The 15045-nt window shown below is 41.9% G+C and overlaps 1 protein-coding gene across 1 annotated transcript in view; it reads right to left on the reverse strand.

Moving 5' to 3' along the window:
- Positions 1-15045, reverse strand: part of col22a1 (collagen, type XXII, alpha 1) — a gene marked incomplete at its 5' end in the record, with an annotated part of 36743 nt that overhangs the window by 18230 nt on the left and 3468 nt on the right. The window contains 14 exons of the mRNA XM_083681145.1: positions 315-359; positions 465-518; positions 1706-1759; positions 1930-1983; positions 2157-2210; positions 4119-4157; positions 4496-4558; positions 4684-4728; positions 4845-4964; positions 5191-5271; positions 5590-5865; positions 6064-6187; positions 6823-6934; positions 12744-12824. Coding sequence (XP_083537271.1) covers positions 315-359; positions 465-518; positions 1706-1759; positions 1930-1983; positions 2157-2210; positions 4119-4157; positions 4496-4558; positions 4684-4728; positions 4845-4964; positions 5191-5271; positions 5590-5865; positions 6064-6187; positions 6823-6934; positions 12744-12824 — 1202 coding nt within the window. The remainder of the gene's footprint in view (positions 1-314; positions 360-464; positions 519-1705; positions 1760-1929; positions 1984-2156; positions 2211-4118; positions 4158-4495; positions 4559-4683; positions 4729-4844; positions 4965-5190; positions 5272-5589; positions 5866-6063; positions 6188-6822; positions 6935-12743; positions 12825-15045) is intronic.

Below are 15045 nucleotides of genomic sequence, written 5' to 3' on the forward strand. Positions count from 1 at the left end.
TTCAGGAAACTTAGAAGTGGAGAGTAGGCTGAAGCGTTGACAGACACTCTGTAGTAGGAGCCATGAATGAGCTGCATTATAGCTGAACACCCCCACAGGTCCCAGGCAGGAAGTTTGGGGAGTACATCAAGGAAGCCACATCTGTTTTCACCATTACACCCATCAGTTCTCCATTCCTCTGGGCTGGATATGCTTTCTCAGAGACTGTGTTAACCCTGTCTACAGCCCTGGTCGACATTCTGATGATAATATTATTAACCAGCCATAATGTAATCATTTGATTCAGTGAACATGAGACATCACACAATACTTACCCTCAAGCCTGTAGCTCCTTTATCCCCTTTGATGCCTTGGGTACCCTAATGCCACACAGAATAACACAGATATGACTACCAAATACACTTTCAGACACATTTAGAAAAGACAGTGTATGTTTTAGACATTTTATTGTTGGTTTTACTCACAACGACACCTTTGGGTCCAGGTGAACCGGGAGTTCCGGAATCTCCTTGAATTCCCTGTGTTGAGACAACAAGAGGATAACTCATAATGTTACAGTAATGGATTCCAGATCCATATAAAGACCACTAACATTAGGTCTTTTGGTCATTGTGTTTTTTTATGAAAGCAGCAATTTCACATATTTTGAATGAGAGTTAACCCCAGATTGCTGTGTCAGGGTTGAACTAACTTGGGAGGTATATGGATCCTGTGGGCCAATAAACACCCAAATTAACAACAGCACCTGTTAGTGAATAGAGCCCTCAGCCCTGGACACCCTCTGTGACATTCCTGTTCCCTGACCTCTGACTTCTTTCCCTCTCCCACTCTCACCACAGTACGGATGTCCCACGTCTTAACATCTGAACTAATGGTATTCATAGTAACAGATATGTGCTCTCTTCAGGTTTGTGTATGTAATCATTGAAGCATTTTCTTTGTCTGTGTAAGAACATCAGTCTAAAAAAAAAATCAACCCTGCTTGGTGTGAAGTGTGTCGACATCAGAAGCCATTTAAACTTTTTTATGTTCTGCCAACAGGGGGCAGTCATTTCCACTAGTCTGAGCTCTGACCTTCTCTTTGACTGCGGTGGTCACAGCCCATTGACCAACCCTGAGTCAGTGTCTCTCTCTTTCTCTCTATTTATTTTTCTTATCTTTTGTCCGGTCTATATAGCTGTTGTGCTCCTTAAGTGAACAATAAAGGTGTGTTAAAACTCAAACTCTCAGTGGTCACAGCTCATTGGCCAACCCAGAGTCTCTCTCTCTCTCTCTCTCTCTCTCTCTCTCTCTCTCTCTCTCTCTCTCTCTCTCTCTCTCTCTCTCTCTCTCTCTCTCTCTCTCTCTCTCTCTCTCTCTCTCTCTCTCTCTCTCTCTCTCTCTCTCTCTCTCTCTCTCTCTCTCTCTCTCTCTCTCTCTCCAGCTGTTTCATACAAGGGAAAGTCAACGAAGCAAGTCACATTTTTACAGGAAATCGATAGCAAGCAGAGGGGTAATTGTCCGTCAAAAGTATGTACTGTACGCCCACAAGCAGAACAAGAATGTCATTGATATCAGTGCAGCCAAATGGAATAGGCTACCTACAGTACACTTTTACACTCTGAAAAGGCGTATTAATCCTCCAATGTGGAGTCAAACACATGCTATATTAGGCATATACTGAATCATAAATGGAATCAATCAAAATGGACAAATGGCCACCCACCTTTGGTCCCAATGGGCCTGGCAACCCAGCAGCTCCTGCGAGTCCTGCTACACCCTGTTACATTAAACCATAGAAACATAGGTTTGTCCAACATACATACATTTTGCGGATGTGTCCATCAACAGTATCTTGCACCAGGAGAGAGTTTGTAGTCATAAGGCATATAAAGGATGTTAAGAAATAGAAGATATTCTATTACATTAAGTTAAATATGTGTTTCTTACCTGCACTCCTCTTTCTCCAATTTTCCCAGAAAGACCTGGAGCTCCACTTGATCCCTGTTTAAACAATGGTTAACACAACCATTTTAAAAGGTAAACGTTCCTAAGAACTTCTATTTTCTCAGGTGGAATCTACAGCAGAGCAGAAAGTAAATGCTCACCATTCAATCTGACAACAATGTTATGGAAAAATATCTGCGATAAAGCAAAACCCCTCAAGACTGTCTCACCTTCTCTCCTTTCCGTCCTGATTCACCTGATGAACCTTGCCTTCCGGCATCACCCTGTAGAGAGAACACAGGAATGTAGGGTGGTTGGTATAAGAGCGTCTATCTGATGCGAAGGAGGAATTGTGTAGAAAACTAGGCTGACAACGATGACATGCTGCGAGAAAACATGGAATGATTAATTCACTGAACACGGTTTAGTAAACAGTTGTTAGAGGATGGAATACACACACTTGTTGAAACCGTATTACACAATTATTGACAGGATCAGACACACAACAGTGACATACAGATTACACATACAATATGTTACACCAAGAAGCAAGGACAAATAAACACAAAACTTTTGAGCAATGGCAAGAGGGCCAAAATATGGTAACAGCGGTTGGTCCAGTTCTCCAAGACCCAGAGGTCATTCCACACTTTGCAGCCAAAGACAACCGGACCACTCAAGGAACAATGGCTTTCTAAAGTAATTTCACATTGTAGTTTTGGTTTGTGTCTGATGTCATTTTTTAAGCCAAGGAATCCCTTGGAATTTGAAGCTTAAAAAAAGAAAAGGTTATGACTGTTGTGTTTAATTACACAGTACCACTAGGTTACTGTGCTTCATAAACCACTTTACAACTCAAAGAATTCTGCTCTTTAATTATTTTCAGAGCTTGTATCACTTTAATGCACGTCATTTCCTCATCAAAAGAGAGCAGCAACTATGTCTTCATAGCCTATAATGAAAGGACACTAAATACACAAGACTTCAAATTGGTTTAAGGGAAATTGGCTAGTCTAGTCTGCTGAGTATGCAATTAGAGCAGTATGAATTCACTTTCACCTCCCACAACTCAAAAAGTCCTAGGTACACTGACGTCATGTTCTGCATTAAGTTGGTTACCTAAGGTGAGCCTAACAGAATTGCGAGCCCTTTAGCAACCTGTCTGACTTATAGAGACTGAGCAAAGAAGGATATTGACAGATAAAAAAAGACAGCAACAGAAATGCTCTACAAACATCAATGAGTTTGTAGCTTCATGCAGTTTCACCAGCAAACTCCTCAAGCTCTATAAGTATCAACATTGACTTAAACAAGTCATAACAATCCTTGAATAATGTCCTGTGTCATGAAACATACAGTGTGAATGTTTCATGAATATTTTGAATAGTTTCATGATCTGATGGAATGGATTTTCTATTGTTTAGAAAAGGTGCACTGTAGAAATGAGGTGCCTCCACCTCGCCAACCCTGGATTCAGGCAATGGTCTTTTTTTAGCTGATGCGGCTGCTTGTGTGTCAACATGGCGGGATTCCATGACACGAGAGTGTGAACTTAATCTTCGTGCCTTAAGGTAATATTTCCAAGTCAAAAGCAGGATGTTTGTTACACTGCCCGCATGATGCAATAATAGTACAATCTACAGGTGCATCTGTCACCACTATAATATCTTACATGCACACCAAGTAGAGAAGTGAGAAGACTGTGGCCTTGCTCTCCAGCCCACTTGTGGCGATCTTAAGTATCCCTCTCTGGACTGCCTGTATGATACATGCTTGGGCTTTAGGCTAAGGGGAGAAATTATACGCTGGGGCTCCCAGCTGGCACTGCCAAGCAGCACAGAGTGTGTGTTTTTAACGGACCGGGTGGGCGTCTGCGTGGGCCTGGCCTCTGTGTAACACATCCTCTGTGGTGACCTGTCCTGTAATTCTGCCATAGCTATAAGAATTTTTCTGGCTACTCCCAGAGAGAGAAAGATATATGCTGGTCCAACAAATAGGTACATTTTCTACAGTACTTCTGAAGATGGAATTATATACTATTCAGAAAGTTCACACTATAGAGGTCTTTGTCAAACGTGTGATAGTAGCATGAGGACATACTGTATGTATTTGGCTCAAGTGGGTTAGGATGTGATGCCCATGCATTATCATCATTACATTTGAGGAGTTTGACTGTCAAACCATGACCTTACCTTCGCACCTCTATCACCCTTGACAGAGATTACTTTGCCCTGCAAATAATTAATCAACATGGATTAATTATTATCGAGGCTAAAGAGAAAAAAAGCAGCAGAATTGATAAAAGATGTGCATGCAATAATAAGAAGAATAAGAATAAGAATAATACAATTAAAATAATTCAGACCTACTATTTAGGTTTATGTGATAATAACTAATCATGTGACAGGAACCTTAAAAATAAATTATACTAAACTAAACACTACAATAAAGACATTTCCAAATGTGTGGTTAAATTCTATACTATGACATGCTGTTTTTACGACTTAATGATTGAATATCTTTCAAATAACGGCGCTGTAAGGACATTTGCACGGTAATGTTTTCATACAGTTTCTCCTTTTTGTCCATTGAGGCCAGGAGGTCCAACTGCACCCTTACTGCCAGTGTCACCCTGAAAGAAGTAGGCAGGTGACATTATGACAAAGCACAATGAAGCGCTTCAGGAGAATGACTCCTGAGGTTAGAATATTGTTGTTATTTTGTCACACAAAGTCTTGCTCAGGAGCGTTAGATGACCTTTTCACCCTTCAGACCGGCAACGCCAGGTAGACCGATCTCTCCCTGCAGGGAATGAAAATAAATACATCTTTGGAAACAATTAAGATTATTTTTGCATTGATAGGTGGAGGATAACTCTCAGGCGTATGCATCCTATAGGATAGAACCATGCATCTTACTCTTTCTCCTGCAGGACAAGAGCAGTTGACTGCCACGGGGCCTCTCTTCTGTTCTCCACTTGCAGGGGTGGGGGTGGGAATCTCGATGATCGGAGCCTCTGTCACAACCTTCTTAGGACACTGAAATAGTAAACATAGCACACATATCAACTCCACTTACCCTCCATAAACAACTTGACGGTAATGGAATGATCAATGGCGGCTATGGCAAAACTGAGCAAATGTGAATGCCATAACATGAAATGTGTAAATGATGCACAAGGAAGAGGTGGGTGAGCATGAAAAGCAGTATGTCATAGGCATGTTCCCAGAGACGACCAACAACAGCAGTGGTAGGTGTACTCACCGGCCCTGTTGGCAGATCACAGCATGTCTCCAGCTCTGCGTGCTTGGAGTCACAGTAGATCATCATCCTCTGGAGGTCAAACTGCATGGGAAGAGTGTCACCAAGACAGAGACACACAGAATGAAGCTCAGACACATGTGGGTCAGACAAAATGTCTGCGTTTGCACAATAAAACATCTGTCTTAATGTGGAGCACTTCAAAGTGACTGACTGCAAAAAATCTAAGCTGACCACAACAAATACAGTGTACAGTCAGTTACTGGTTCTACCAGGGAACTAAATCCACCATGGTATTTCACTATCTACTGCTTCAAATCCAATCCACTGCTGCTCTACCCTGATAACAATTCCATCACAACTGGGTGCAATACATTTGCACGTGCAAAAGGAGTCACTCACATCAATTGGTACGCTGTCATACAGCCTCTTTCCAATAACTGTCTTCCCTTGGATATCAATGTCCTCTCTGTCTTCAATGGGCAAAGTCTGGATGAACTTGCAGTCCAGGTACAGGGACACAGACTTGGCCTCCACACTGAGAGCTATCTTGTGCCAGTTGCGGTCAAAGAGGTTGTCCACCTCTGGGTTCTTGAAGACAGCCCTCACAGCATCCTGGGTCAATCCCACAGCATTGTATTCCACTGCCTTGTTGTCACCATCCAGACGGATGGACACCTGGTCAGGTTTGATAGATTCGGTGAAGAAAAGCCAAATAATACAGGAGCATAATTATGTTCCCCTCATCTCTGTTTATTATGTGAGTATGTTTTTACAGTAGACCACAATGTATGTGCAGTATTCAGTTGCAAAAACAATTCAGCTGGCAATACTGTGACAGTCTTCTTGTGCATATACACCAAAATGATATTACACCTGTGGAATTCCATATTTGTCAAATATTTGCCAGAGGTACCAGTCCTCCCTTCTAGAGGTCTTCCTGAATTTGAACGTCGTCACAAAAGCATATTCATCAGGCAGACCTTGTGGGAAAACGTCTCTACAACACAACAAAGAGGGAGACAAGACAAATACATCATTCATTTATTATGCCTCAAAATGTTAATCACCATACATGCCTATAGACCTAGGTCACGCAGATTACGTTACGCACGCGGATTGATTTCACACATAGCCTACACTGTATGCACTCGTGGAGGGAGAATATTGCGCCGCAAGGATGTGATACCCGTACATTTGGCGTACTGTCTCTTGAATGTTACTATCCCAAGTAAAAACTAGCACATACTTCTACGTATGTTACTCTATATGGAACTAGAGTAAAAGTATAGTAGGCCTCAATTTGTCAATCTACTAGTACTACTACGTTTGCTGCAAATGTTGCTGCCCGTGGAAAGAGTTGAGTCCAGATCTTTGCCGGAAACAGGTGCAACAGGTAGGCTAATCTGTCCGTGGTTTTAAACTTTTAATTCTGCTTGAGTTACTTGCTTTTCCAACCTTCAATGTTAATAACTGTTCCTCGCCAAGAATCCATTGGTGTTCCATTGAGACAAGAGGCAACACTGACCTTGGCAACGTTTGCTGATGTAGGCCTTTTCACCTCTACTGCATAGCCCACATGTCGATACCGTTTTTGAATTTTGCAGACTCTGAAATGATGTATCATTCACTTACTCTGTTTGTTGTACAATGGGCATGGTTCCAAGTCTAACGTAAGAGCTTTGGCCTTCATCCTCTTTTGTTCCTAAAATATCTCTCACATTGAAGTAGTCCATTAGGTCAAATCCTGCAGCAATGAGGATAGAAAAAAACAAACAATTGTATAGTTAGTTGTAGATGAGTCCATACACACTCACCAAACACTTTATTAGGAACGCTATATTAATACAGAGTAGGGCCTCCGTTGGCTCTCAAAACAACCTCAATTCTTCGTAGCACTGATTCCACAAGATGTTGGAAACATTCCTTTGAGATTCTGGTCCATGATGACATGATTGAATCATGCAATTCCTGCAGATTTTTCAGGTGCACTTTCAAGCTGTGAATCTCCTGTTCTACCACATCCCAAAGGTGTACTATTGGATTCAGATCCGGTGACTGGGAAGGCCACTAAAGAACACTGAACTCATTGTCATGTTCATGAAACCAGTTTGAGATGACTTTTGCTTTGTGACATGGTGGCATTATCATGCTGGAAGTAGCCATTAGAAGATGGGTAAATTGTGGCCATGAAAGGATGCACATGGTCAGCAACAATACTCAAATAGGCAGTGGCATTCAAGCGATGATTGATTGGTATTAACGGGCCCAAAGTGTGCCAAGAAAACATTCCCCACACCATTACACCACCTTCACCATGGGAAGGTGTACAGGTGTTCCTAATAAAGTGTTCGGTGAGTGTACATTGCAATTGTCCATATGCATTTCTACTGAACACCACTAGATGGGGCATGCACATACATGTGACAATTAGAGAACACATACACACACACAAAGTTGTAATGAACTGACAGATCAGTCTACTACAGTAGCTTGTATGTTTCTTAGAAGATGACCTTTGAACAGCGGTGGGCCGTCAGGGCTAGCAAAGCCTCCTCTGCTTTAGCCTTGTGTTAAATCACTTTATTCCACTCTATAAAGGTTACGGTCACTGTTAATATGGGGTGGTTACGTTGAATGACGATAACCTATAGCCTTAGTGTCATGGTGAGGTTATTCAAAGGCGGTTGAATCGCGAGAGGATGTCACTGAAGGCCTAGGTGTAAAATACACAGCCCGCCACTCCCTTTGACTGATACTGTGATGGTAATTGTACTATGTGCAGTCAGTGCATCTTACTTGGTGATTTGTGATACTTAGTAATACTGACAATCCCACACTGTATTTTCGGTCACATACAGTTACTTTGATATAAACAAATCCCAGTGATGGATTGGCAGATGTGGGTCAATCCCACCACACCCCGCCCTCCAAGACTGTATTTGTGGCTTTTCTATTGCCGCTAAAACTCACATTATTACTGAATACAGGAAGTGAAAAACTCAGCCTTATTTTGGAATTTGCAAGATATCAGGCCCACTAATTATGCTCATGTTTGCCCTTGTTATAGATGTGCTGCCAAAAGACATTAAACGTCACTTGTTTAAGCAGAGGCCTAAAAAAAAAAAGCTCTCGTATGCAATTATGTCATTGGTGTTCCAGTGGAACAGTCAGTGGTGTGTGTACTCTGTTGTGCTGTAGCGGCTGTTTAATTTAAAATTACTGAGGTTTCCAGGGTTAGCCACCCACCATATTAAGGTGGTTTGGAGTGGACACTCCCTTATACATCAAACAAGTAGCTATGGCAATGCTGGCAGGGACCAGGGCGGGTTATAATGCTGCCAGTTATCCACCTGATCTCACTGGCAACAGTTGTGTTGTTTAAATGGAGCGACCCTGGAAATACATAGGCTATATTATTGATATACACTTTTCATACAGCTGCGTGTCTTGTAGTACAGTAAACTTGAATAATCTGTTGTGCTTCGTTCTGAGAATGCAGATTTATGTGTCACTGAAGTATACAGCTATGTCATAACTGTATGTCAGCACCACATACTGTTGGACGCTAAAATGATTGATGAATTGATGAATGAAAGATGAGTATTCAAGCCATGAGATTACAAGATAAATTTTTTATCACCTTTGCCTTTTTGAACATATTCAGAAGAAATATGTATTTTGAGTGACTATGTCTGATGCGTAACATGATTCAGACAGATAGGAAAGAAACTGTTTCTTTATGAAGGTGGTAATGTGAGAGTGCTGCAAAAGCTTACTCGGGTCTGTGGAAATAGCCTTGAAACAGGTGGCAAAGCACACAGGCTGCCGCTATGCCATTAGAGACTGAGTAAAAAATAACATTAAACAGGGGCCCATAGCATACTGAATAACTGAGGGGGGTAAACATTGTGGAGACATGCCACAGCGTATTTTGAATATAATGTGAAAACAGGAATGTTGATATGGTGTCAATACTGAGTGTGCTGAAAAACAGTGCATAGATTTTGAGTTATGGTGCTCAATTGAATTTCCTGTATTTTTCAGCTATTGGCAACTCAAAATATCAAACTTAAAACATAGTTTTGTATTGAATTCCTCTGTCCTGATGCATCTACTTAATCTCACAGCAAGTAAGTGTCAACTACCCAGCTTCGCCTAGTCGCCTACTGATGTACACTCACCGGCTATGTTATTAGGTACACCTTGCTAGTACTGGGTTGGACCCCCTTTTGTAGCCCATCTGCTTCAAGGTTCGACGTGTTGTGCATTCAGAGATGATCTTCTGCATACCTTGGTTGTAACGAGTGGTTATTTTGGTGGTTTATGTTGCCTTTCTATCATCTCGAACCAGTCTGGCCATTCTCCTCTGACCTCTGGCATCAACAAGGCATTTTCGCCCAGAGAACAGCCGCTCACTGGATATTTTCTCTCTTTCGGACCATTCTCTGTAAACCCTAGAGATGGTTGTGCGAGAAAATCCCAGTAGATCAGCAGTTTCTGAAATACTCAGACCAGCCCGTCTGGCACCAACAACCATGCCACGTTCAAAGTCACTTAAATCACCTTTCTTTCATTCTGATGCTCAGTTTGAACTTCAGCAGGTCGTCTTGGCCATGTCTACATGCCTAAATGCATTGAGTTGCTGCCATGTGATTGGCTGATTTAGATATTTGCGTTACCGAGCAGTTGAACAGGTGTACCTAATGAAGTGGCCGGTGAGTGTAAGTTGGCTAACTGGTCTGCTAGTGTCTCAACCGAGACGGTACTCATCATACTGCTTCCACATGTCGTATGGGTGGGTCTAGATTGTGAGTTGAGGTACCCATCCAGCTGCGAGTTTTTTTAATAACGGGTCTGTTTTCCCTCTGTTACCATGCACTATGCAAATACTCTCTGTGCACTGGTTCCGTGGCTTTTGGGATTGGCCGAGCTGAGCTCAGACCTGTAATTTGGATTGGCCGGGGAAAGTGTATAATCAACCCAGAAAGTTATTTTGAAAAACCAGAATAGACCATCGGGGACGATCTCTGCGGGAAAAGCCAGATGAGTTCACCGACTGGGAAAGGCAGCCGTATACAGTGCATTCCTTTGATCCGGACAGATGGCGACATCTGAGCACTTCGCTGCCTGCACCTCTGGTCGCAATTACCCACAGCAGGGACCGACATGGCCACGACACGTTGGTTCTCTTTTCACTTTCCTCTTTTCAGTATTCACACTGAGCCAGATGACTCATAACGAAGGCTAGTCTGTCTTATCACAATACTCAGCTATGAATAAGGTAGTGGTGATTTATACATTGCAAGGAGGATATGCTCATCAACTGAGTAGTGCTGTTAATCAGTGGTGTGACTCGTCTGGTCCAAAAGTATTTGGCAGTTATGGTACAGTGTGCCTAAACCAGTCTTGGATGGTTTCATTTAGACCAGTTGATAAGCTACACCAGTGGTTAATTAAAGGGCAACCAGGGCTCCAGAGTGTGACCATTTGACTTTGCTGTGCGAGGGGAACAAAAATGCTGGTCACACCAGGTGTGAGTGTCAAAGCGAACACACATCTGTCCAATCTTTGAAAAACAAGGAGCTAAAATGATATCGATGTCCATATGCTTTGTCTTGGCCTATACTGTCAGTGTTATGCATTCTGCTTGGAAGTGCCTTCTATTGTATGCAATTGCGATGTCATGATCAAACAATGTTTTTTTTTTTATTACTTTATTATCAAAGAACAGGCGAAGCTGCATGTAATGCATTTCTGTATGCATTTGTGAATAGACTGTAAGACCATTGTAATGAGAAGAGGAATGTTTAACACACACACAGCACAAGTTGTCTCTGAATGCAATGTCAAGTTAACTAAGCCTACTCATTGTTTCTATTGTGTGGCAAAATTTGGGCATGACCAAATAATGTGCTGGTGCCACCAAATGAAAGTTAGGAGCCCTGCATGGACCCCAAATATTCCTAATCCTATGCCACCCTTCAGCATGTTAATTGTTTGAATGGTTCTTAGATTATGGATTTTCATTGCAGATTGTCTTTTTAAAAGAGAAGGAGAACAGTACCCTCACTCCGTTTGAATGCTCCTGAATGTACAGTAACATTTCAACCACAAAGGTCTTGTCAGGCTTACACTGGTCAGCAATTTTCAACAAGAGATTTATTGCAAATGAAACTATTCTACTTTACAATTACTTTTGTTCTGAAAGTTCTTGAAACAACATTGGTGGGTTCTTGTGATTTATCTTGATTTCTCCCTCTTTCATTGCTGTTTACAGTAAAGGAATGACCGCATAATTAGCACTGGGCTTGTCTAGAGGATGTGATATCTAGTCTCGTCAGTGGGATCCGGCGCTGTCGCCGCCGGTTGCCGGAGCAAGCACAAACACCAGCTTTGCCAGAATGCCTCAGGTTTAAAAAACAAATTAAATTCACTCCGGATATGGCATTACTTAACTTGCCTCAGGAGCCATTTCAATTTGTAACAAAAAAAAATGATGACAGTGAGAAATAATGGCACATGTCCCCTCCTGTACCCCAGGAGACTGACTGCACAAGAGCATTAGACTCAAAACCTTGACTTTAGTGCAGAACGATTTGCGTTCTGGCAGCTAGATCTGTGATGGCCCTAACACCCAAGGAGGTAAAGGAGCATTTTGACCAGGCCATAAGTCTCACACAAATACCCACAACTGCTTGAGTCTTTATAGATTTGTTTTCCCTACGCACATGACCCATATCTCTCCTCCTGTGTGCTGCACATAGGCTTATCCACAGGCTTAGGGTTATTTGGCAGTTTCCTTTCCCCAGGTAAAGACTTTGTAGCAGCAGTCAGACATCTCTGTCCGTGTCTGTTTTTTCTCTTAGCATGATGAATGTGAGTGGGAGGCATAGACAGGAACTCAGATCCCCCAATGGGCTGTAAGACAACATCCTACCTCTCTGGTTAAACACTACTCTTCGTTTCTGAGAAGCTCACTGGCAATGGAGACCAAGTAACAACGCCCTGCTGGGCTGCTCCCTAACCAGTATACTAGATAGACTAAAGTCATCCTTATTGACTAGTAACTAACTTGTTATAGATAGGTGAAGACAATGAGGCCCGTGTTCATTCTTTACACCCTCTTCAGCTCCTCTTGTGGCTGGATGGAGAGTCTATGAAAGTCTTTGTTTGTCAGTCCTAGGGGAGGTATGTTATGAACTTTGTACTACTCTGAATGTGTAGCGGCTTTCGTAACATTATAACAATGGAAAACTGGCACAAAAATGTATGAATGAATGAATGTGGAAGTATTTGCTTGCCGCAAAGATTTTCCTTGTCACCAGCATTAAAGAGGACGGTAGAATAAGTAATTTACCATCTGGATACACAATTCATCATGGAGAACATTTGTACACAGTAGTATGTGTATCCATTCACCATCTTTGCAGAGATCATTGTGGTTGACAAACTGTATGAGGTGAAATAATTGTTAACCATTCTGTTGATGAATGTGAAACATTGACAATTCTTGAGCAGTGAAAAAGAGAAAACTGATATTTACTGTACTGTACCTGGAACTTCCTCTAGTCCATGACTGGTGCTGTTGGGTTTAAATCGATCTGGTTGCACCTTCATATTTGGACACAGCACATCTGAGGGGAGAGCAGAAGAACTGGGTTAGAGTTTTTAACTGTGAGGATCCATAGACAACAAAGATGATCTATGATTAATTTTCCAATCTTTAAAACGGTCACCGTCATTGTCAACAGTGGGAGGAAATTAGAATTGAATCATCAGTTTTTAGGATGAAATGTTGCATGTTTTTTAAATCTATTACTGTACATGCCTCAAGTAAGTGCCCCTACTGAATGATTATCTAGATAATATGCAACAATGTTTACCCTACCATTGCACAGTAGTAACAGGCCACCCTGACTCTGCTTAGCTTTGTTGCCCGTTGCCTAATAAAATCGGTTTTCTTAGGACTTTTATGCCAAGAAAAAATCTATTAGGAAATGGACATTGCTTTATCAAATCCAGTGCCTGGTTTTCCAGGATACCCAGAATACAGTTTGTTGTGCCTTGCAGCACATTGGCATATTCATGTAAGTTTACTCATTGATGTTTACATTGTGAAGCTAAACGAAACAACTGCATATTAATTGAAATAGGCCTATGCTGTATTGTTATGCTGACTTTTCTTGAAACAGAATGTGAGATCTGGCTGGCTCCACCAGGCTAGAACATTTGACCAGTTTTGATTGAATAGGACCCATGGTGTTGGCTAACTGGAGAGGCAGTGTGTGTCCCATTGAAACTTGACCCTTGATTGGAATTAGATCTGAGAAACTGTGGCACAGACTTCCCCCCAGACAGAGGGGATGGTGCCGATGGCTCCAGAGGATTAGGGGGGGCATATGCACAGTCCCCAGCGGTGACAGTTTTAGACTCTCAAACGCACATGTTTCAGAGGCTTGGGCCATCCAAGTGATACCAGTGGTGACAGTGAGAAGGGCAACACCATAAGGATTAGTTTACCTTGGAAAAGGAGAGTCTTCTATTAGTGGGGGATATCCCGCCTTTAATATGTGTTGCTTAAGGACCACTGGGAGTTCAGGGGGTAAACACTTGTTGCCCGCCTGGCTGGCTTTTCTTTTGAGGCACACTGCCACTGTATGGTTTTATGCATGATGTTCATGTGCAAAGACAGCCTAATTAGATGCATCATGTTGTCACTCAATGTTGTCTTCCTAATTTCACCTTTAGTTTCTTAGACAATTCCTGTTTCCCATTATTACCTTTGGACTGTAATGGTACAAGTTACCATCGTAGGAAGAAAGGCAACATAACTACATGGACCTTATTGACCCACCTTGAGCTAACCCACCCCACAGTGACATGAACATGTAGGCTATCAGTCTTCATTTCAGTCACAATAGAGAGCACAGAGTCACAGGATATTTGACTGATGGTCTCTATATGATTGCAATTGATAGTGGAATCTCTTAGTTCAGTGTAGGGCTGATATTGTAGGCATGTGTGTGCGTGTGTGTGTGTGTGTGTGTGTTAGAGGCAGGCAGACAACAAACCACCGTAGCAGATCGTGTCTCTGACAATCATACACTATCAAACCCTGTAATTTTCTTTAATCGCGGCTATAAAAAGTACTTTGTCGAGTTAAAGAAGCTAAACTTTACTCTGGTTTTACTTTTACAGGGATGTCTCTCTTGACATGTTGTTTTTTGTTAAATGCAAATCCAAGTGCATATTTGTTCTGGGAAAATCTAGATAGCCCATTTATCCTTTGAGACTGTCAGTGTTCGTGTCAGTAAACGTGTTTACTGCAGGTTAAAGGAAACCAGCAAATGATCATTTCTACATTTGATGTTTTCTGTCTGAGGTGTTTTCTGTTTTGTAAGTGTGTTTCTGCGTGTTTTGTTTACTTCTGAAATTAGTGGTGCCATTCAATTATTAGAGGCCTTGCTCGTGGTAATGGCAGGTCTTTAGTTCTCTGTAGAACACACAGTTTATAAATAGATGTTTTTGGCTAAATGTTTTAGCTTTGAATGGACAACTGTGTGTCACTGTGTTTTAAAGGGGAAGTTTATCCAAAGTCCATTTTCATGTGTATTTCTAGTCAATCCAAGATGTATACCGTCTCAAACTAGCATCATTTCGCGTGCAGCTGCATCATAGCTATCGAAACGGGAGGTCTGTGTTTACTTCCTAAAAAAATAAGAAGCCATACCGCGTTAAAATACGTCAGACGAGAGTTTTTGCATTCCGTCCCTGCTCTACAATGCCAGTAATTCCCGGCACCCGCTAGCTCTTGCTCTGTTAACTAACAGAAGGACCTTGTGTGGGAGGGAGAGG

This window comes from Argentina silus, assembly GCF_951799395.1.
Source record: "Argentina silus genome assembly, chromosome: 11".
NCBI classification, from domain to species: Eukaryota; Metazoa; Chordata; class Actinopteri; order Argentiniformes; family Argentinidae; genus Argentina; species Argentina silus.